At 38.5% G+C, this 23,718-nt stretch overlaps 1 protein-coding gene across 1 annotated transcript in view; it reads left to right on the top strand.

Moving 5' to 3' along the window:
* LOC119775409 (myelin protein zero-like protein 2) overlaps nt 1-22,873 on the top strand; it is a 35,229-nt gene extending 12,356 nt beyond the window's left edge. The window contains exons 2-5 of the mRNA XM_038273382.1: nt 14,994-15,163; nt 15,401-15,611; nt 19,033-19,207; nt 22,487-22,873. Of these exons, the coding sequence (XP_038129310.1) occupies nt 14,994-15,163; nt 15,401-15,611; nt 19,033-19,207; nt 22,487-22,649 (719 nt within the window). The 3' untranslated portion in view covers nt 22,650-22,873. The remainder of the gene's footprint in view (nt 1-14,993; nt 15,164-15,400; nt 15,612-19,032; nt 19,208-22,486) is intronic.
* Nucleotides 22,874-23,718: the final 845 nt, after the last annotated feature.

The raw sequence follows: 23,718 nt of genomic DNA, 5'->3' as shown, positions 1-23,718 counted from the left end.
ATACTTCTTCTCTGTATTACATTAAATAAAATCAAATGTTTCCTCTTTCATGGTTTTGTATTTTCGGCTTGGCAGAGGTCTAATAGAACCGATAAGAAACAGATGCTGAGTTCTTATCTGAAACAGCGAGGCCCAAAATGATACATGTTTAAAAGTTAGACTAAACCTCAGATAAACATGTCATTGACATCATTACAGCTTAATCTGTGTTTTTTTTTGTGAAAAGATTCAACTCTGGAGAAACTCATACAAGGCTTGTATGATGTGTTCTGAACTCAGCACCTTTCACTCAGATCGGCTCAATGGAGATGCGTGAAAAGTCCTGGAATGAATTTATCTTTAACTGTAGCAATCTAATCTCACCTTAAGAAATTTAAAAAATGTAACATTCAGTTTTATTCAAGTTTTCTTTTTCTGAAAAAAAAAAAAAAATTCCATGCTAGGAAATGCTATAAATATTGTCACCTCCTGGACAGCTCCTAGTCTTCCTCTCTAATGGGGATGACATGACGGTGTAGGTACCAGATTGACTCGGGGGGCCTGCTCCTTTTGATGACGTCTCAATACATAATTGTTTTAACGTTTGCACAATTGCGCAAAAAATTTTGATTGGTCTGGACAGCTTACTAAAGTAATTATAGCGGTAGGTTTTATTCGAAAGCGGGATTGCGGTTTGTAAACGGACAATTTCACGAAGAAATTCTCCATGGTCCCTGCGACTTCCGATGACGTCACCGAATTCGCCATGGGCCTTGCGCCTCCCGATGACGTCACATTATGGCAACGCCACTCAAACAAACTACATTGAGCCCGCGGTCTGCATTTGTAACGACAATAGATTTGTGACAAATACAGACCGCGGGCGCAATGTAGTTTGTTTGAGTGGAGTTGCCATATCGTTACGAGTGGCGTTGCCATATAGTGACGGGCGGAGTTGCCATATTATGACGTCATCAAAAGGCGCAGGCCCCCGAGTCAATCTGGCAGCCCTAGTCAATCTGGTACCTACAACGGCAGTGGCTTGGAACCACGCCTCCAGGTCACTTTTCCTTAAGATATATATATTTTTAAAATAGGGGTGATTTTGACATTTTCAAAGCAGTTTGTCATAGCGAGGCAATGAAGGATGAAGAGGATTTTACTGCAAGATATATGAAAGTCAGACACAGCTAAAACATTTTTCTTCCATCTTGAAAGTCGTTGCACAACTCGGTGTGCAGCGAAGGTGCACAGCTGTGTTTACGAGTTTGAAATTTAAGATGAAAAAAATTCACCTTTTCCTTGGCTGTGGAAAGGCAAGACAGTGTTGCCTGTTTGCAGAAGTTCCAAAGGAAACGAAAGAAGAGGGATTGACGTCACCCCATGTGCATCGAACCATTAGCATGGGCAAACAGAGTGATCTTTGCCCTTTAGCACCAGTTAATTATGCTCTATGTTCTCTTTTTTCAGCCCACGTCTTTTGTAGGACATGATGCTTTTAAGGAAGCTCAATGGTTTGTTTAGTGAATTTGTTTCTGATCCCTATACTGCTGAACTATTTCCAACTATTTTTATTTATTAATAACTATTTCAGTGTGTTTATGATGTCAGGGATCCTAGCAAGGTTCTTAGGCCCATTGGAAGAAAACAGGCCTGTGTATCACAGACCCAGCCTTGTGCTCTCCAGGGGTCATAAGGCCTTTTCCCACATGGTTTTCTGTTGATTACTGGCAGTCTAAAAAAAAAAAAAAAAAACAGTCTTGGTCTGGTCTGACTCACAGCCTTGGTTCCAGTTAAAATCACAGTAGAAGAAATAAAATCCACAAGTTATTAGGGTGTTCCCCCTTTAATGGTTAAAATATGTCAGGGTCCTGTCACATCAATTTTGCCAGCGTTTTCCCGACATCCTACAATCTTCTAAAAAGCTGGCATGCACTGAACTTTCTTTCTTTTTTATTTTTTTATTTTGGGCGTATACATAGAGTATTCATAATGAGTCCAGAACTTATGTCCAACGACAGCCTAACTTATGCATAACACACGGCAGCATAATGCCTGTGAAACGATGCACAAGCATCATTTCATGGGCATTACGAAGCATCAGTTAAAGCGCCCGGGGGTTGCCCGGTCTGCATAAAAAGATTTTTTTTATCATGGTATTAACCTACCTGCTGTTTACGGCCCGCCCCCCAAAAAAGAATAGATAAAAAGAAAAATAAAGCAAATTCAGCATAATGTATGCTAGGAAGTTTGTTGTCCGCAGGGTGGATCCATCAATTCACTTCAGTTCAGTTTATTTCTATAGCGCATATTCACAACACGTCATCTCAAGGCATTTTACAGTTCACCAGATCATACAGTCCAATTGATTCAAAATTTTCCATCCTAGGAAAGCCAGTTGACTGCATCGACTCATTGACTTGGATGCAATCCCTCACACAAAGCATGCTTGTAGCGACAGTGGAGAGGAAAAACTCCCTTTTAACAGGAAGGCACCTCCAGCAGAACCAGGCTCAGTGTGAGCGGCCATCTGCTGAGGCCGCCTGGGGTTCAAGGAGACAGAAGCAGAGATACGAAAAGCAACTGTAAGAGGCGGCCCCATTCAGGAAAAATACAGCCAGGCAGAAGAGCTCCGAGGCAGCTCCCATGTCAGAGGATGAAGAGAGCACATCCAGCCAGTCACAGTCAGAGAAACAGGACTACACTGAAAAAAGGAAAGAAAATAATCATGCTCAGCTTCACGTATTATGCGGATGCAGTCTGGAGGAGTACTGATGGTTTCCCCTGTGATCCGCCTTTTATACCAAAATGCTGCCAATACACCATTATACAGTGGCTGTAAGTTAGAAACACATTCAGCGGTCGTCTGGAACACGTTAAATACATTGATATGCGTTGGAGATACATTCTTGATAAGTTACATATAAGTTATGCACAAATTACTATAGGTTTTGGATATCTAGAAACCACAATTTATGAGTAACTTACACTCAACATATGTCAACGATCAAATAACTTACCTGTAACCTATGCCCCTCATATGGCATAGGCTGGCATACGCCAAGATCTTGACGTACTCGCCGTATGACGACATGTGTCAGCATGTTTTATCGTGCTATATATTTTTATTGATTATGTTGTGTATTATGATTGTCCATTTAATATATGTAGCCATAACTGTACTACTGGGCCTAAGACAAATGTCCTTACATGGGACAATAAAATTAATCGTATCTTATAATTTATGTGTGAGTGTACCGTAAGATACTTTAGTATGTGGGCCTTGCTCCTGGTTTAAAAGTGTGATCGACAAACAAAGCAATAGCTTTGTAAAAGTTAATGTCTGACTCACTGACTGACAAATATAACATGACTTCTTACGTAAAAGCAGTAAATTGACCATACCAAAAACAGGTTTAGTTCTTGCATAAGTTTTATGCCTCAGGGTAAACCCCTAAATGACATCTCAGCAGCAAGAATGCTGTTTATCTTCTCTAGCAGTAGGCTTAATGAGGGCAGGCACTCATTGTGCTGCCCATTTGGTATCATGAACATTCATGTTTTTAAATTTCCAGTTAGCAAACGATGAAATGATGTCCAATATCGCTCTGCTTCTTGTAGAAATGTATCTACCTACCATCTCTGTATTACAATGTATGTTTCAGTGCCTTGTCCATCTCAGAGGGTCTTTTCTATTACACCACTCAACACTGACCCTCTCCCGGAGTTTGCGGTCCCTAAAAATGTTACCTGAACCTGGCTTTCCCATCCCGCTGTGAAAGGAAAGCCTTGTGTAAAAGCAGAAAGAACCGACCAGGCCTTGTGAAAGCGCTCACAAAGAACAGAAGAGACTCTTTGTAACAGACTCAGCTCTATGGTGTTTATTCCCGTCTTAAAGTCTTTCCTTCCAAACCGCTGTAGCAAAGAGTCTGGTTTCCTCCACCTTTTTTTTTTTCTTCTTCTGAGCCATAATGATGTGAGGAAAGACACAAAAACAGGGCGGTCTAGAGGTTATATAATGGAACTAATTTCCTCATATAGTAAGTTATGCCAGTTAATTTTTTTTGGGGGGTTCCTGTCTTCATGTTTCCTCCCCTTTGCTTAAAGTCTTATGATTTTCAGCTGTGGCTAAACCTATGAGCTGTTTAACCTGAGCTGCAGTGCTGAATACTTCATTGTAAAGCGGTCACTTCCAAGAGCAGATTGGCTCAATGTGGGAATTCTCTCTGGGGTTTTTTATTTTCCGGTTTGCCTTAAGTTTTGCAGATCAACTCCCACTTTTGTATTTACTGACCTTTTTCACATTTTAATCACAAACTTTAAGGTATCTTATTGGATTTTTTCACCATAGTAGGAAATCAGCAGAGGTGGACGAAGTACTCAACAGTATTACTTCAGTAAAAGTATTGATACTCATAGTCAAATCTTACTCAACTACAAGTGAAAGTTACTCGGTCAAACATCTGCTCAAGTTAAAGTATTGAAGTACTCACTTTTGAAAATACTTAAGTATTCAAAAGTACATGTATTTAAAAGTACCTGAGTATTTAAATATGTATATAATATGTAAAATATCTAAAATTACTTTTCTGTATAATTTGTAGTGTAGTTTTAAAGAACCTTATAACTTTCAGAAGCCACATGATGTATAGATGCATAGAATCACCTGATATAGATCCTACAACACTTGGAAAGAACTTCAGCATAAAAATGCCACAAAGATAAGGACAGATAATTTGATAATTTCTTATTTAAAACAATCTAAAAAAAAAACAAGAGTGTCTTAATTATCCTCACATTTTCACTATGGAATAAAGGTTTAAGGTTGATTCTATTACCACAAAGAAACCGCAACTCTGCTTTGAGAACTGGTCCTACTAAACAACTCTGCCACATGGCAACTAACTGTCATGGCTGTGAGTTTTCTTTTTAAATTTTCATTGGTTTCATTTCCATTTTGTGTTATTCTTTGTTTTTGGTAACATGTTTTGAGTTCTTCTGTATTTCTTGTTTACCCTCTGTTGCCTCCTTGTGTCTTCTTCCCCTAACTCCCTTCTAGATGCTCCCATCCACGCTGTTCCTTGTCAGCTCATTAGCCCAGTCTCTCTTCTGTCTCCCATAAATACTTTGCCTGTGCATTTCCTCAGTACTGGTTCGTTTGCATATTTCCCTGACGTCTTCTAGTTTTTAGTTTTCTGTATTTTGTTATTTTTGGATTTTTGCCTCAGTTGCCACCTTTTTTGAAATATTAAAATAGCAAGAAACCACCTCAGCTTCTGTCTCTGCATTTGGGTCCGCCAAAACCTCTGCTTAACTTGACACTAACCCCCCTTAAAGCATTTATAAACTACAAATAATATCTGTCCTGAGTTTCTCACATTTGTGGAATGTCATGCTAATAATCTCTAAAACAGTGGTGTCCAAAATCAGTCCTAATGGCTGCCATCTTCCATGTTGAAATTGCATTTCAATGAAGAAAAACAGCAACAGTGGATTACAAAGCTAAGCTGAGCCGAAAGTAACAAGTAACAGCTTTCTCAAAATGCAGTGGAGTCGAAAGTACAATATTTGACTTTGAGATGTAGTGGAGTGAACGTTATAAGTTCCCCCTGCAAAAAAAGACTCAAGTAAAGTAAAGATACTCTAAAAAGTACTTAAGTACAGTAATCAAGTAAATGTACTTTGTTTCTTTCTACCACTGGAATCAGCAGCAATTAAATATAGATTGAAAAAAAAACCTATTATAAAGGTGTTAATTTGATACCTTTAAATATAATACAGTGGAGGTTGTGGCTTAATGAGTAATCTAATAAGTGATAAAATAATTCCTGCGTTTTAATCCAAGTACAAACTGTCAGAGCTTAAATAGTTTCTTAGAGGAGATTCATGGACTGTGTCTCTGGACAGGACAGCGAGTAGACAGGCTGTGGAGAAAAATTTGACAAGGGAAAGCTATTAAAGTCCTGTTTAAAGGATGTCAAATTCCATGTTGCAGGTTTATTAAACAGGCAGAAGATGGGGCTTTACTTAGATGGGACAAATGATCAGCCGTCTGTAGAAAATGTGAGAACCAGCAGTGCATATAATCTCAAATACACTGTTCTCTTTCTTCACCGGGGGACAGGGAAGTTGGCCAGAGATGACTGGAGCTAAATATGGGTCAATCCTGGAAGAAAATCTGTTAAATGATTCTTCAAACTGTCGACTATTGAAGTGTTTTTATTTCTTTTATTTGTTTTTTTGATCTTATGATGACAGCTGTTCTTTATTTGTAGATACCAAACACTAAAAAATGTCTAGCCTAAGATCAACTTGCCATCAAAGAATGACATAGGTTAGATCAGGATCTCATTAAAAAACCGAGAGCTACTTCATTGGTCACTAAGCCAAAGGCTAACAGTGCTGACCTTTGACCAAGGAGAGTCAGAGTTCACCTAAACTTCCTGTATCTATAGATGTTAAATCCTGCATTAGATATTGTCCCATTCAAATCTATACAAATGCCAGTTCACTTAAAAAGATATCAAGGGAATAAGAGGAAATTTAAGATGAAGCTCACTGCTGGTTGTTATCTTGAGAATTGGATAGTGGGCCACTCATGTGGCCCTTGGCAGCATATTTTTAAGAATGTCCCTGTTAAAGTTCAGCACTTAATTCAATGGGGAATCTGCAGCAATACTTGATAATTGCTGCTTCGAATCTCTATCAAATCTGATAGAGCTTTAACCTATCTTGGTAGAAGACTTTTAAAGCAAAATAAATTTTTTTTTGTGTGTGTCTCTAAATATGCTGACTGGTAGAACCCAAAACTGTGATTCAGTGGGACTGAATTCATGTCAGACCAAACTTTTCAGATTATTTGTAAAAGAAAACAAATATCTAAAGGTTTTAATTACGGAATCAGATTAGGGCCACTGAACAAATTTAAAAAGTTAACTGATTTAAAAATTAAATTTCAGTATAATATAAGAAAAATGTCAGAATTCTGACTTTAATCTTAGAATTTTGAGTGAATTCTGACAGCTAACAATCATGTTAGCATCAAGCTGTAGCCATGTCTGTTTTAGAGACTAAACTAGCTCTTCCATCAATGAAATAGCATCACCGGGGACCCCTCGCCATGTAGAAAGTCGCATTTTTCCACCAATGTGTCACTGGACCCCTCAAACAACTCACATCTTTGTCAGTGAAGCTGAGTTCTCCCACATCTCTTCCTTCATGGTGCCCATCGACATTAAGATCCAAAATACTGAGATTAAAATCAGAATTCTGAGATTAGAGTTAAATTCTGAGAAAGAAAAAAAAAAATTTTTTTTTGAATTTTTTCCCATTTTAAACAGAAATAAACATCAGTTAACTTTTTTTATTTTTTTTAGTGGACCTAATCCTCTTCCGTATTTTACTAATTTTACATTTATATAAAACCTTGTCTTAGTTTTAAAAAATTACATAAAATTCCAGTGAAATGCTTTGTTATTTTGACATGGCAAGACGTAACAAAGGTTTGCAGAAACAATACATGACGTATGCAGCGATGGCATAGTAATGTCTCTGTGAATTTTACATTTAATATTCAGGGAGATTCTACATATATGAGATAAATGATGCATATTCAAAGCATTGCTTAATACTCTGGCTGCAAAAGAGGGAAAACAAAAGTCCCTGCAGACAGAAACTTTAAGTGAAACTAAATAACTGGATTTTTCCAAGCATGATTTAAAGCCTGAAATCCTTCCTCAGCTTAGAAGACGTCTCAGAATCTGTCTGAGGCACAGATGTTCATCCACTACCTCTTTATGTTAAAAGTACAAAAACTGAAAGGTACCCTTTGCAGCACAGTTTGGTTTGCCTTGTGTTGACATTGTAAAATGTCAGACTTGTCCTCGGTCTGTTCTGGACTCTGCCAGGGTTGCCCTTTGTCACTGACTCTAGTTATAACTTTCATGGACAGAATTATTTACTTGCAGCCAGAGATGTTTCAGCTCTGCCTTTTTTTTGTGCTTTACTTCAATGCTCTATTTGTAGATAATATTTTGCTCTTGGCATCTTTAATTATAAGCCTCTGCAAGGCAGTAGAACATTTTGCAGATGAGTTTTAAGCAACTGATAACAAGGTTAGCATCTCTAAATGTGGGGTTAAGATCAATTGGCGCCTCCAGGTTGAGGTTGAGCTGATTCTGATTTTAAGTAGTTAAAGTATTAAGCATTAAGCTAAAAGATGGATTTTTTTCAATTTAATCCTGAGTTGTTATTGTAGAGGTTTAGCAAAATAAACTGAATTCATTGGTGGGAGAAACTCGGCTCATTTAGTGACATGTTCTCTGCTTCAAAAAAAGAGCCAGTTGAAATAGTTGTGCGATCTGGTGAGGATGCATTGTGGTTGCCTCCTGCAGAAATCTATTCTTCTGGAGGAGACATTAATGGTTTTTATACTAAAATTTTTACAATGCACATTTTTAAGTATTGCATTAGAAAAAGGTAATGGAAAAGGCAAAAATTCAAAATAATTTCATGATAAAAAAAAGTTTTATTTAACTTGCTTTAGGTGGATTTTGGCTTTTCCCCAAAACAGTTAATGCGCTAAATGGATAGCAACGCATTCCTGAAAGCCTCTGTTCATTTCCTGTTTTTTGCAGTTAAGTGTAAAGTCAACTTCTAATGAGATTAGGCTTTTCATATCCTGGGTAATTTGTTTCAAACCATTAGAGGCAAACACGATTGTCTCTTTTTCAGTTTTTGCAATATTTGAAACATTTGTTCAAACTTTAAATGGGAACAGCATAATGTGCTGAAGAACCTTTGATTTTTATCTTTCTGTAACAAGTCAGAACTTCTCTGGGTAGCCGGGGAGGACAGTCGGAGGAAAAAATTGGGACCATAATGAAGTCATAACAGAATGTATAACTCTGAAGACTTTCTGTCACCAGCCTGTTAGAATAAATCACAAATTGATTCACGATTGAAGTTACATACTCTTGTTACAACTGGGTTAAACGTATGAATGAGTTAATACTCTTTGATATTATTTCATTTTCTTCTTCTCGTTCTTCTTCTTTGGAAAGCTTTTCTTTACAGTAATGGGAGAACTGCCAGGCCAATCTAATCACTCTTGAGTGAGCTTTGCTTGATGATTACTGCACCGTGTATCAAAGTATTTACCCCCTTTGGCTCCAGACCGAGCAGAGGAGGGGAGCAGTTTGCACCAAGTAATGTTGACAGGTGGAATAAATACATTCATGGTTCAGCGGGTTCATTTTATTGTAATATATTGGACATATTGATAGAAAATATGGACTAATGCCAGATCCTATATGCAATGCTGAGGCGGTGTGTGTGTGTGTGTGTTCCAGCATCCTGAGGAGGGAGATAGTGCTTTGTGACCTTTTCCTATTTCTGCTGGTTTATTTAAATAGTCTGAACATCTAGAGATACATCCAGACAGACATGCACAGATACTTAAGTACACTTCCTTCAGTTTGACATTTTTAAATGCATAGATATTCCCATTGCTACTTTTTTAAAAATTCTGTCATGTTTTGTATCTAAATAAAATAAAATAAAAAGTATGGAGATTGTATTTTCAACCTTTATTTTCTGTCCATATTGTTTCTTTTCTATTGTTTTTCTTTCTACTGTCTGTGGTCTCGAACTTCCTCTCTGTGTCAACTATTCTTTCATTTGTTGCTTCTATTTGTCCTCTTTGTTTTTTCCAACCTCCCCTTTTCCCTTCCTTGTGAAATATCTGTGCTCAGTTATTTTCCTCTCCCTTTTCCTACCTACCTTCCTTGCCTATGTCCCGCCTCCTATGTATCCTTCATTCCAACCTAGATTTCATGCCTCTGGCCATCCTTCCCCTTTTCCTTCCTAAGTCCTTTTTTTAATTTCTTTTTCATGCTTATTTCTTCCATCTTTTCCTATATTCCTTCCACTGTTCTGTTCGTTCCTTCCTTCCTTCCTTCCTTCCTTCCTTCCTTCCTTCCTTCCTTCCTTCCTTCCTTCCTTCCTTCCTTCCTTCCTTCCTTCCTTCCTTCCTTCCTTCCTTCCTTCCTTCCTTCCTTCCTTCCTGTGGTTTTGTTCCTCCCACTGTTCTGTTTTTTCCTTCCTTCCTTCCTTCCTTCCTTCCTTCCTTCCTTCCTTCCTTCCTTCCTTCCTTCCTTCCTTCCTTCCTTCCTTCCTGTTGTTTTGTTCCTTCCACTGTTCTGTTTTTTCCTTCCTTCCTTCCTTCCTTCCTTCCTTCCTTTCTTCCTTTCTTCCTTCCTTCCTTCCTGTGGTTTTTTTCCTTCCACTGTTCTGTTTTTTTCCTTCCTTCCTTCCTTCCTTCCTTCCTTCCTTCCTTCCTTCCTTCCTTCCTTCCTTCCTTCCTTCCTTCCTTCCTTCCTTCCTTCCTTCCTTCCTTCCTTCCTTCCTTCCTTCCTTCCTTCCTGTGGTTTTTTTCCTTCCACTGTTCTGTTTTTTCCTTCCTTCCTTCCTTCCTTCCTTCCTTCCTTCCTTCCTTCCTTCCTTCCTTCCTTCCTTCCTTCCTTCCTTCCTTCCTTCCTTCCTTCCTGTTGTTTTGTTCCTTCCACTGTTCTGTTTTTTCCTTCCTTCCTTCCTTCCTTCCTTCCTTCCTTCCTTCCTTCCTTCCTTCCTTCCTTCCTTCCTTCCTTCCTTCCTTCCTTTCTTCCTTCCTTCCTTCCTTCCTTCCTTCCTTCCTTCCTTCCTTCCTTCCTTCCTTCCTTCCTTCCTTCCTTCCTTCCTTCCTTCCTTTCTTCCTTTCTTCCTTCCTGTGGTTTTTTTCCTTCCACTGTTCTGTTTTTTTCCTTCCTTCCTTCCTTCCTTCCTTCCTTCCTTCCTTCCTTCCTTCCTTCCTTCCTTCCTTCCTTCCTTCCTTCCTTCCTTCCTTCCTTCCTTCCTTCCTGTGGTTTTGTTCCTTCCACTGTTCTGTCTTTTCCTTCCTTCCTTCCTTCCTTCCTTCCTTCCTTCCTTCCTTCCTTCCTTCCTTCCTTCCTTCCTTCCTTCCTTCCTTCCTTCCTTCCTTCCTTCCTTCCTTCCTTCCTGTGGTTTTGTTCATTTCCTTATTTCCTTTTATTTTTTTTGTGTGTCCTTCCATCCTTGATTTTTTTTTTTTTTGTGGATTCCTTCCTCTATTCCATCCTTTGGGCTCTTTCTTCCATCGTGTACCTGATTCTTCATTCCTGGCATCCTTATTTCTTTCAAATAGTTTATTCTTTTCTTTTTTTCTTCTTCAAATCTTTAGCTCTTATTTTTTCATCTCTCTGTTGACACCTTATTCCTTTCTTCCATCCTTGGGTCCACATGACCAGTTTTCTCTTTCTCTTTTCCTCATTTTTTTTTTTGTTTTGTTTTTTTACATTGATGAAGAGCTAAAATAATCATGAAAAAGTAAAGAATATCCCCAACATTATAACTTTTAATCAGTGGTTAGTTTTGGGCTTTCCTTCTCATGAATAGTCGGCTTTGGGACTAAAAGTGTCAGATCAACCCTCCTCTGAAGGCATTGTGATAAAGAAAGGTGTGGTCAGCTCTGGCTAGACAGGATGTTCAGTTGTAAAGAGGTTAGTGACTCCTACTAGACAGAGAAACAACAAGAAAACACAGAACAGCGCTCGTAATAGGCAAAAAAAAGTTATCAATTCTAAAGGACACAGACACATTATTCTTCCTTTCATTATTATTTATATAACAAAAAATAACATTAACACTTAGTTAGAAGTCATTTAAAAGACGTCTGCCCATTTATCTCTCTTTCAGTAATTGACTGAAATTCTTGGGTCCTTATGTCTTCACTAATGTCAATTAGTGCCTGCTAAAGACTGATTGAATAATGTTTAGAGTACTTTTAGGCACTTTGAAAAATTATTAACAAAGCAGTGTACAGAGTTCAGAAAGCACTGCCAGTCTGCTAACATCCATCTTTCCTTCCAAAAGGCCTAATTAATCTTGGTTTAACTCCAGTCAGCTCAGTTTCTGTAAAAGGACAGTTTGGGTGAAAGGAATTCTGCTTTATTGTTCACCGCAGATTATTTGTGGTGATTTTATTTAATGTGTTGTGAATAGATATGCTCTAAGGCAGGACATGGAAATCAGATGTTATTTCTTTCTAATGGCAGTTAAGGGAAGAGGCCGATGTAAACATGAGCTTTGAAGTCAATTTGAATTTCACATCTTTAGTTCTCTAATCTTGCATTTGCTCTTTAATCTCTAAACAAGGATGTAAAAAGTAATGTGTTTGACTTTGGTTTGTGATCTCTAAGGAGCAGATCTTTCAGAGATTAGGCCAATTTTCTCAGGAGTAAACAAGTCTTTGCAACACTTATCTCAGAGGCTTAATGACAGTTTCTACAACGTAAGTCCTATCTAGTTTTAAATTCTCCTTACAGCCATTTCTCTGAGACAAATCATTTACCAGCTTTATTTCTTGCAAGAATGTTTGCCTAAACTACATTTTCAGTGCAATAAAATACAGCAAATAATTAGATTCAGTTATTATTCAGTTTATTTATCTTATCTTTTTCTAGGCTTTTGCTCTTGGAAAAAAATCTACCATCTTTTAAGGGTTTTGTTTCATCTGAAACTAAAAAACCTGTTGTTTTGGGCCATATATTGCTTTCATTACTACCTCAGTAAATATCACCACTAAGTTAGCAAGTTGTAGCTGAAACTCTTTAATCATAGTTGGTGATATATTTTTTTTATTTTTTTTATGCAATGTGTTACTGAAGCTGCCAACTTTTAATCTCCATGTGATGTAAAACCAAAGACAGGAAAACAACCTGGACTACAGTCAGCTATTCTGATAGCGGTCATTTAAAAAGCTATAATATGAACTCTCAATTTATACATGGGAATTGATCACAACATCCCAGCCATAATAAATCGTTAATATTTGAAGTTAATGGACTATATTTATCCTCTGGCTCGCAATGACTATGTTGTTTTTTGCAGCAGCTGTGATTTCAACCTAAGTTCATTTTGTAATCAACACTTTTCTCTGAAGTTTCACTTCAAATTATCTCTCAGATGGAAACCCATTTTTTATCTCACTATTTTATATTTTTGTTGATCTTAATATTAAAAGCACAAAAATCTGTGTTTATAGAAAGTTGTAAAACCTGCTGTAAGGTGCCATTATAAACCAAAATGAGACACAGTATTATATTTGATATGTGCAATTAAATACTGTTTTGACTTTCCTCCATTCTTCTGTGTCCTTTATTTCCTTTCTTCAACCTTTACAAAAATACCTGTAAAATCTTCTGGAATAGAGTTAATATGATTCTTATTCAGTGTTTTGAATGTATTAACTGGGATTTTAATGCATAATGCACACACACCTGCATGCAGGCTAGAGAGCCAGTCATTACTGGCTGGACTGATAGAGCTGGCACTGATGCTATCATCCTAATGAACATCCTGCATGGCGGCGGTTTAATCCACTGACTTTAGTGTGTCCTTTCTGACAGCCAGCTGGACAAAGAGGAGAGAAGGTTTCTGCTTATCCAGGACAGCGCAGGATTTTAAAAAGCTTCAAAGGATTCTTACTTTTTTTTTTCCATTTGCCTGTATTGCTCACTTGTTTGACCTACTGCCAGATTTCCTCATGTTCATTTAAAACACATTAGGCTGTCAGGGTGCTGTTATTGGTCCGACGATGAGAGAGTAGCAGGTCTCTTTAATGACTTTAAGGGGGGCCCCCCTCTCTCTCTTTCTTCTCCCAGTCTACAGGAACCACTGATAAGGAAGCTCGAAATGCAGCTCAGAAAAGCAAAGCCCTTTACTGGCATTTTCGTAGTCTGCGTTTGACCCAATGTTCTTGTTAAATGTGGTGCAAAATCATAGCTGCAGTACAGTAAGCAAGCTTTTGTCTTCAGCATGAATGGATACAATTATAAGTGCAAACAGAAAATGTATGAAAATGCAAAGCAGTTTATTACATTTATTACTCTGCAACTAAAAGTTCCATGTCTGGTTTTGAACAAGAAAGTTTCCCAGATGGGAATAGTCTTCCACTGAGCCTGCTGGAAAACATCTCAAATAGGATCATCTTGCATAGTCAGTAACATTGGAAGCCTTTGGAAAGAATGTCTAGAATTACTTCTCATCAGAGGAAAAAAAACCTTTTGTTTTTACTTTTGCCGTTCTGTGTTTTGTAAGGAGGCACCAAATAGAAATATTTGTGGTGCGGAAAGAGACCACCAGAGTTTAAAGTGTCATAACTATCAAGATCATTTTCTGAGCCTAAAAGTCTTACTGCACCAAATATTGGAAGTGATGGCAGGAGACCCGGTTTGCATGGCTAAAAGATAAACAAACAGTGACAAACCTTTATCTTTCACATCTGGACATACATGTAGGACGTGTAGTTTTCACTTTTTACCAGTAAATAGTATTTGATGAACAGTTGGGAATAAATTCCAAGATGTTTTTTTCTTTTTTAATCTGTATCTGGTCATAATCCAACTGCACAAAATCTAACAAATCCAAATAATGCTAAAGCAAAGTCAGAAAGGGGATTTACTTAATTAAGCAAAGCTTCTATACATTAAAATTACGATGATGGCAAACAAAGTCTTGACTACTCTAACTTGTGCTGCGGCTGACTTTTCTCCTGGGCATCGGCTTTAATAAGGCCAGACATCCTTCCACTTGGAGAATATGTGGCTCCTTCTATAAATAGCGCAGGTGATTTAGCCCAGACAGCCATCACATAAACCTCCCCAGAGCGTCATGTGTTTGCATGCTCCTGGAAAATAATTTTGTTGTTGGGACTGCTGAATTATTTCAGGGGGATTTCATTAATCAATAATGTGTCCAGTGAAATTTGTGCCAGTCTTCCTCTTTGCTATTAATCACAGTTTCCTTGTAGCAGCAGCAGGTAGACACAGGTAGGGTCACCGGGTACATTGCATAAAGTCAAAGAGTCAATTAACATGAGTTAAAATTCATGAACCAACTGTTGTTTCTAAATGGTCTTGCTGTTTCTCTGCATGTGACATTCCTGTCTGCCCTTGCAGGAGTGCTGCAGGTCAACGGGATACGTATCTACACATCTGAGGAAGTTGACGCGGTCAACGGTACAGATACTCGCCTGAAGTGCACATTTGAGAGTTCGGCTAAGATCAACCCCAATCTTGTCACTGTCTCCTGGACCTTCAGACCTCTTACTGGAGGCGTTGGGATAACGGTGAGTTCGTATATATCTGTGTGGTGTTTTAGTGAAGAAAAAGAGAGCAGACCTCACACCTTCAATCCTCATTCAGCTGAGAGAGAAGGTCCTGAGTTATAAGACTCTCTATGGAGCATCTAAGACAGCCTTTCTATTTGAAGGTTTATGCATGTTAGTAAGTCCTTATTCACTGTCCTCTCGTTCTAAAACAGAAATCTTTTGTTTTTATTTTCTATACTTATTTTCTGTTTGCAGATATTTTACTACCATACACGACCGTATCCTATTACTGAAGGTATCTTCAAGAAGCGCATCTCTTGGGCTGGTGATATCATGGGGGGTGATGCCTCCATCATAATCCGAGAGGTCAAGTTTGCCTATAATGGCACCTACACCTGCCAGGTGACAAATCCTCCTGATGTCCACGGTCACTTTGGCGAAATTAAATTCCGTGTTGTCACAACAGGTGAGCAGCTGAAATTCTACAAAATGGTACTTTGGCAACGTACAGGCGTCAAAGTACATTTACCTTTCATTGTAATCAAATAGTTATTTGACAGATCTCATCAGATTTGGTTAGGAAATTCATGATTCTGCTTCTAGAGAAATTAAGATTATTTAAACTGTTATACAGGCCACTTCCTGCACTTGTTGCTTATGCCTTAACCTTTTTTTGTTTATAACTTTTCAGTAATTTGGATTAGTTGAGATTGACATCCCTTATGATTTGGGTCATAATAACTATTGGAAAGAAAGTCTTATCACTCTTGGATGACAGAAAACATTACTTCCAGACATTGTGCAGTGTTGAATGCTTGCGTCCAAATTCTGCATCTAACCTATGTGCATTAAGCATAACCCTGCCTTAAGGATCGATTTCCATGTGTATGAAGAGAGACAAACACTTCTGTCATTGTTCTATATTTTTTATATTAAAAGCAGCCTTCAGGTAATAGAAAAATAAATTCATTAAGATCCAATTATTTTAATTTGCCTTTAACTCTGACTTTAATTCACACTGATTACTTCCCCCAGCTGCTCTATCACTCCTGGCAAAGCGTGCCATGTGTCGATCCACACTGGAGGATTCATTCAGGATCCTACCAACTATTTTATTTTGAAATACGGCAACATTTCTTTACTCTTTTTGCAGAGCGGGTAGTTAGATATTTTGGTCCATTCTGCTGCATCAGAAATTGTCATGATTTTGTCAAGGGCTCGGACCCAGATGCACATAAACCAATACAGACAGACCAGGGAAAAAGTTAAACAGGTTTATTGAGAAGCTTGTGGAGATTTCAGTGTAGCTCTGAACACTGCTCAACCGGAACTGAAAGGTGAGGGGAAGACACTGCGGTTAGTTCAGGTTCAGTGGGAAAATTGATTCTCGAAATTGAAGAGGAGAAATGGTTTGCAGACTCACGTTTCCAGAAAAGTGGTTGACTCTTTGACTCCAGTCGGTGTGGGGTGTTCCAGTGTTTGTCTCATTCGGTAGAGGGCGGACAGGGTTTACCCAGAATGCGGTTGTTTGTAGGAGAACGGAGACACTGACTGCCACTTAGATTTCCTGCGGTACTTGAACGGACTGTGGTGCAGATGAATCCCTTGCTCAGTGTGAAACTCAAACGATCCCTTGGAGGAAAGTTGATCCAAACCTCCAGTTTGAATCCCCAGCTCAGTTTGAGGCTCAGTTGATCCTTCCAGGGAGAGAAGGTCCGAAATGTCCACATTGCAGGATGACTTCCTGCCAAGAGGCAAAGAAAAAAAATAGCAAGATTAAAAACTCAGGTTGACAAAAACTCAGTTTGACTCAGCAAAACTCAGCTTGGCTAGAGTACCCAAAACTGGCAAACACTCTGGCCTCGAGGTAGTGGCAGTCAGGAGCTTAAGAGCACTCCGTTAATGAGGTAACCCTTTGCAGGTATGTGAGGAGGGGAATCAGGACCAGGCGCCGCCTGGTGGAGGAAGGAAGACAAACACATAAAACACAAACCACACTTAGGACTCCTAACAGAAATGGATTTTCTCTATACTTCTGACAGATGATGGAGGATGGCAGTCCGTCATACTACTACAGAGCCATCAGGATTTTTTGCATTGGCTAGAAAGGCTTCTATTTGGGGCTAAGATGGGGTAGTCCCTGTGAATGAGGCTTTATTCCCACCTACGTGTGCCTCTTTTAATTATCGCCAATGCAGGAGAAGCAAATAAAACGTATAGTACTGTATAGTGTTGTCTGTTGTTTTCCTAAAAGCCCAGTTTTTCTCCCTCCTCATTGGAAGGGATAAAAGGGCAAGCATTAGAACAAATTATAATAGGATCATGCCTTTATGTAGACAATTGTTACTCTACAGGGCAAACTTATTTGTTTTTTTTTTTTTTACTGAAACTAAAACTGTGAGTCAAAAAACAAATTTGTTAAAAAAACAAATTTGGTTTCCAAATATGAAGACGTTTCGCTTCCCATCCAGGAAGCTTTTTCAATTCAAAAAGTCTGAATTAACCTTGAGTTTGTAGATTGATATTGTTGCCCAAAAACTTGTTTTGGCAAAGAAAACATGCAAATTGAAGAACAGGTCCGCCCCTTTGGAAAGCACAACGTTGTTTTCAAAAAACTTCTCATGTACATCAACCCGCATAAATACACTGTTGAGCACCAAAAAAAACTGTAAACATCAGGTGCTTACATGATGTTAAGGATTTTCTGGCACTTAATGTGACTTTTATCCCTGTTGCCACGGCAGCACATAACAGACGTTATCAGAAATCTTTACTTAGGCCGGAGGTTTCAGAAATAATAAAATAGAAATAAAATCGGGGCTTTGGTGTAAACAAGAGGTCAAACCGCAGGGAAATATCTGCGTTTTCCCATCGTGTAAACGGAGTAACAAAGTCCAGTGAGTTGTTTTGTTTTTTTACTTTTTTGGAACGACTATGACCTGGATGACTGAGAATCTTCACAAGCATAAAACTGTGAGGGGACTACATTACATCGTCTGTCATGTCTCAGACAGTGACTCAGCCTTAGCAGGCAGAGTAAGGTGATAAGATATCGTTAATTTAAACCAGGGGGCTTGATGCAGTGAGGACCCCCTAATTATATATATTGTATGAAATTGTGTTATATCAAACTGATTCTATAGTCACTCTATTACAGATGGAGTAATGTAACAAACACAATTTCACCCAGGGATTATTAAAGTATTTCTGATTCCTGATTTCTGAGCCTGGTTCTGCTGGAGGTTTCTTCCTGCTAAAAAGGGAGTTGTTCCTCTCCACTGTCGCTACAAGCATGCTTAGTGTGAGGGATTGCATTTGAGTCAATGAATGGATGCAATCAACTGGTTTTCCTTAGATAGAAAACTTTGAATCAATTTGACTTTTTGATCTGGTGAACTGTAAAGTACCTTCAGATGACATGTGTTGTGAATTGGCGCTTTAAAAATAAACTGAATTGAAATTGAATTGAAAATTTAATTGTGTCGCTGAATGTGTTCATTGATGACTGAAGGAGATCTTCAGCCTCCATTTATCTGTTTACTAAAGTATGTTGAATTCATGTTAATGTGTATTTAAAGACATAAATTAGTTGAAAAATTGCAGGGGGGAATATAAAAAAAGTCTAAAAGTATTTTACGACCCCCATGCAGTACCTCTGTGGACCCCCTAGGGGTCACGGACCCCCTGTTGAAGACAGATTTAAAATTATTATGTATGGCAGATCTGGTACCAATAGTTTTTCTTCTTCAGGCCTCTGCAGCCGTTAAACATTTCAGACTAAGACTGAACCATACAGCTAATAAATGTAACCGTTTGTTCTGTTCATGTCCAGCACCCATTTTTATTCTTGTGTTTTGTTTTTTTGTTGTTGTTTTTTTTCGTCACAGCTTCTTTCAACGAACTTCTGAAACTAGCCATGTTCATCGGAGCTGGTATCGCCGCTGTGGTCTTTTTGCTCATAATCATCATGTCCTGCAGAAGATGTAAGAGGAAATACAAACAGAGACAGCTGGAGGGCGACGAAGAGGCTCCCCGCAAAGAGAGGAAGGACCCCACAGCGTGGTAAGACCGATGAAATGTAACAGATGGAGAGGGGACTGAGAGAGGAGCAGAAGATTAAAACGCTTTCTCTCTTGCTCCATGTGAGACTCTGGGGATCAGGGCTGTGCTCCCTTCTGGGTTCTTGGGCTCTTTTTCCTGCTCGATGCTTCTTTTTCTTCCTCCAAATGCGACGGCATACTTTGGATCCCCCATTTGGACCTGTAACAGAAAGCTGTTAAAAAGCAGAATGTATTGAAGCATGTGCCTTTACATAGAAAACTGAACTTTAGCCAGATTGCTACTTAGCCGCTAGAGAATTACAATGCGCCTTTCATTTCTTTAGAGAAACAACTGTTTTATCAGTTCCTCTTTTCCGTTTTGGGTAAATGGGCCTCCAGCCACATTTCCTGTTCAGAGTAAATGTTTTGATGATGAAGATGTAGAACAATGGTGTATTCCTGCTGTTTACTTCCCGACTAATACAATCCAAGTCCCATTGTATGAATCCAGTACATGACAACTGTTTGGTGTATTATTTCCAGAAACAATAGGAACATTGAGCACTTTCCAAGCTTTACGTGAAAATTTCTTAAATCATTAATTTAACCTCTGAGGTTGGCTTACCATGGATGTTGAAAATCAACAACACACCCTAGTGAGATGCTAGGTAAAAAGGTATAGATCATGGTGAATCAGCTTTTTTCTACATTTGATTTAACATTTTTTACAACTTAACAGAAAATCACTACAAAAACAAAAATACAAAAGCTGCAGCATCCTGGTCACATAGGCATGCAGAGCCTTTAAAGAGACTTTGTCACGTACTTTGCCTATTAAGAAAATGCTGAAAACTGTATGCTCATGTAAGGATAAAGCAAAACGCACCAAGCATTTGTCCGAATAGTATTCACTTAGTCCTTTTTGAGCCCAAAAACAATTTTTAACCACTCACCATAAGCGGCTGCAAATACTGTTGCTCACTATCGCCATCTGCTGGCAGCACTTACTGACACATCCATCAACTTGCCATGTTCTGAAGCTTTAGCTCCCCCTTCAATTAAGCTTTTTTTTTTTTTTGCTTTTGCATTCCAGGTGACATCAGTGTTTTATCCTCCTTGATTCCTGCAATAGTTTTAAGCATTTTTACATATGATCCTTGAATTTTCCTTTCTTTTCACATCTCTGCTGGGAAATGCTTGGCTTAATAACTTCCTTCTTTTCCCATTAAACACAAGCACAACATCGTACATCCAGTCATGTGGTCTTGTCATACTGAAAGTTAAAAACGCTGAAGTTTACAAACAGGGGAAGTGAAAAAAAAGAAGTAAAACACAGAAATTGAACATTTTAGCCAAAAGAACATGCTACTGGTGTACAAATTGGTTGTCAAAGTACGTGACCAGGCCTCTTAAGGACTTAAAAACATTTTGGATTCATTTCCAGCATTCAGTCTTCTTTAGGTCATATTGGACAAAAGTATCATTCAGGTTTAGGTGTACAAAACAAATTCCCAGCATTTTATGTATGTTCCGTGGTGCAGTAAAAGCTGCCAATAACTGGAGATTTTTTTTTTAAACTCTCCCTGTATGATGAAAAAGACGATAGAAATGCATCAGGGATGGTCCAAAGAGAAACAGGACTTTCTGGTTAGTACTGGTTTCGTTCTACTTATGACGATAATCTCCTGTATTGTCTGTACCTCTGGAAACGCTTTAGCATTAAGGGTTAGAGCTTTCTGCCTAAGAAAACATCCAGGTCAAACTCTCCAAAACACATTTGTTAGATGTGCCCTCTTCTATTAAACAAAAGCAAATTTATTTGTCCACATTTCGGCACAAAAGCAACCCAATTTTTTATGTAACGAAACAGAGATCTCTTAAGGGATATACGGTAATAACAGCATAATCTGGAGTCAACAAGTCAGCTCTATGTCATGTATTTGTTCTGTACAGCAGCAGAACCAGATTAGTCCAATCTGCACAGGTTAAACCTGATTCAGTAGCTGGGCAGAACAAATCCATGAGATGATTTGTTGACTCCAGATCCCGCATCACTGTTATATGACACTGGAGTTTTTATCGAGAGCAGGCATTCCCAAAGTCGGTCCTGGAGCGCCGCTGTCCTGCAGGTTTTTGAGGTTTCCCTGCTCCTGCACAACTGATTTTAGTTGAAAGCTGATTAACAGGCTTTTGCTCAACTGCAATTAACATAATCAGCTGTGCTACAGCAGGGAAACCTCTTAAACCTGCAGGACAGCGGCCCTTGAGGACAGACTGTGGGGATTCCTGATCTAGAATTAAGAAACCCTTAGTTTAAATGCTGAAGAGGAAGCATGATTGTATGTTTTAGGTAACGAATTAAAATCAACAAAAAAATTTGTCCATAAGGGAAATATTGAATGTTTTTTTATATACTTTAGTCAAAAATCTTTGGGTTCTCCTCAAACGGAATTTAGATATTAAATAAACCTAATTGATAAAGTGAATTTTTATAACAGAGTAGAAAATCAAGTCAATATGTTGGATACTCAGAGACTCTTACCAAAGAAAACTGAATGCTGAAATAAAAAAAAAGGTTGTGCCCAATAATGCGATAAAAACATGGCAGCTTTTTCCCCACCGAACTGACTTGTTTTTTTCAATTTGTAATGTATGGAATTAATGCTAAAAGGATTCACTATGATCTCAGATTTTACCTCACAAAAACCTTCAATTAAAGCAGGAGTTTTAACAACTTAAACAGCCGCTGTCCTGTTCTGTTACAAAATCACTACTGAAGTCGTGTTACTGTGTTTTTCTCTGCTAATGTGTTGTTTATAGCTGCAATAACATAAAAGTGTGACTAAATAACTATACCTGATTGTAAGCACTTGTTGGAAACAGACTATTTTTCAATGTTTTTATTATTCTACACTAATATAAATGCTTCCAATCACTTTATGACTGATGTTTTTGTATTATAGTTTTTTATGTGTCATATCTAATAGCCAGATGTCTGTTTCAAACAATCTGCTGTGTTTTCTTGGGCAACTGATGGTTCTCTTCTTGGGTTTTCAGATCTTTCTGTAAAGGGTGCTTTTGTTCTCACCATGGGAAGGTTTTTTTGGTTCCATCCTTACCGATAAGATTAATTCAGGCTTTAAAATAATAATTAATAAAAAACATGCAGAAGGAAGGAAAGGATTCCAACCAGATGAGTGAACAGATGTTTTCCAAAATTTGCTCAAGCCGACCCAGTCTGATGCTAACCTTGTACCCTGCTCCTGTGTTTGTGTTTACCTGTCTTGGTCTTTTATCCCAGCCACCCATCAAGGGCTGTCCACCTGTACCTATCAGAGACATCCATAGAGATTGACAGTTCAGATGGCATGATCTCAGACCCCAGCACCGGAGACCCAAGCTCTTCAGACGACGGTGATGATGATGATGACGATGACGATGATGATGGTGATGATTCTGACTGAGAAGGACGTAACAGAGACAGAAGGGCTGATGAGATGTCAGCAGGAAGCTTGCTGGAGGGACGCTCTAAGGGCGGCCATGGATTCCACTCTTCTGCCAAGCCTTGTAGAAATAAGGGCTGCTGCAGTGAGAGGGTGAAGATGATGAAAATGTGAGAAAAAACAGAGAATATGAGCTTTAAAAAAAAAACATGTCAAGAAAAATCCCTATGTTGAGACCTCTGAAGTTCAAAGCTGAAAGCAGTTTTAAAGCAGAGCGGATCCATAAATGTTCATTTTAAGAAATGAAACGAAGGATCCAGTCTGAGCAAAAGACCAAAGCGTATGTGCCAAATGGGATTGTAGACTAACATGGAGAATATGTTCAGTTTTTGTTCCTACCTACTGCTGGTTAACCCATGAATCATTTTAGCAAAATCTGCAAAAGCAAAACATTGCTGTCATACTGAGCCATACAAAGTGCTTTTTATTTTGGGAGGGCACCCAAGACTGATGTGGCCTGTTTTCTGAATGGAAACATCCGCATTTCTGGTAGAGCACCCATATTTAAACTGGCTGCAGTTACAGCAAAGCTTTTTAAAGTGTGTTATTACTTTGTGAAGATGAGTCAAAGTTGCTCATTATCAGTATCAACTTAAAAATAAAGCACAAAGATTTAAGAACCTAAATGAAAGGAAATGAAAGGAAAAAGTGTTTTTTGAAACATGTTGACACATATCTGCACTGCAACGAGGCTGTGAAAGTGTGTGAGAGAGAAAGACTTCCAATAAAGCCTATATCCTTTGGACCTTTTAACCTCTGCCGTGAAACAAGCACAGTTCACAAATGATGCCTTTTGGGAACCTAAAAGGTAAAGTAAGGATCTCCATATTTTTGGGAGTGGACACAAAGGCTGCTGTGTTGCTCATGCTAGCCATGCTAACCTTGCATATACTGGTGAAGATTATCAGTCAGGTCATAGTCATTCCAAAAACAGAAAATTAAAAACAATCCACTGGACTTTATTTCCAAGTTTGAAGATGTTTCGCTTCCCATCTAAGAAGTTTTTTCAATTTAAAATGTCAGGAATAGC

This window comes from Cyprinodon tularosa, unplaced genomic scaffold, assembly GCF_016077235.1.
Source record: "Cyprinodon tularosa strain WSP-4 unplaced genomic scaffold, ASM1607723v1 ctg87, whole genome shotgun sequence".
NCBI classification, from domain to species: domain Eukaryota; kingdom Metazoa; phylum Chordata; class Actinopteri; order Cyprinodontiformes; family Cyprinodontidae; genus Cyprinodon; species Cyprinodon tularosa.
This window is presented reverse-complemented; position numbering and strand designations above follow the sequence as displayed.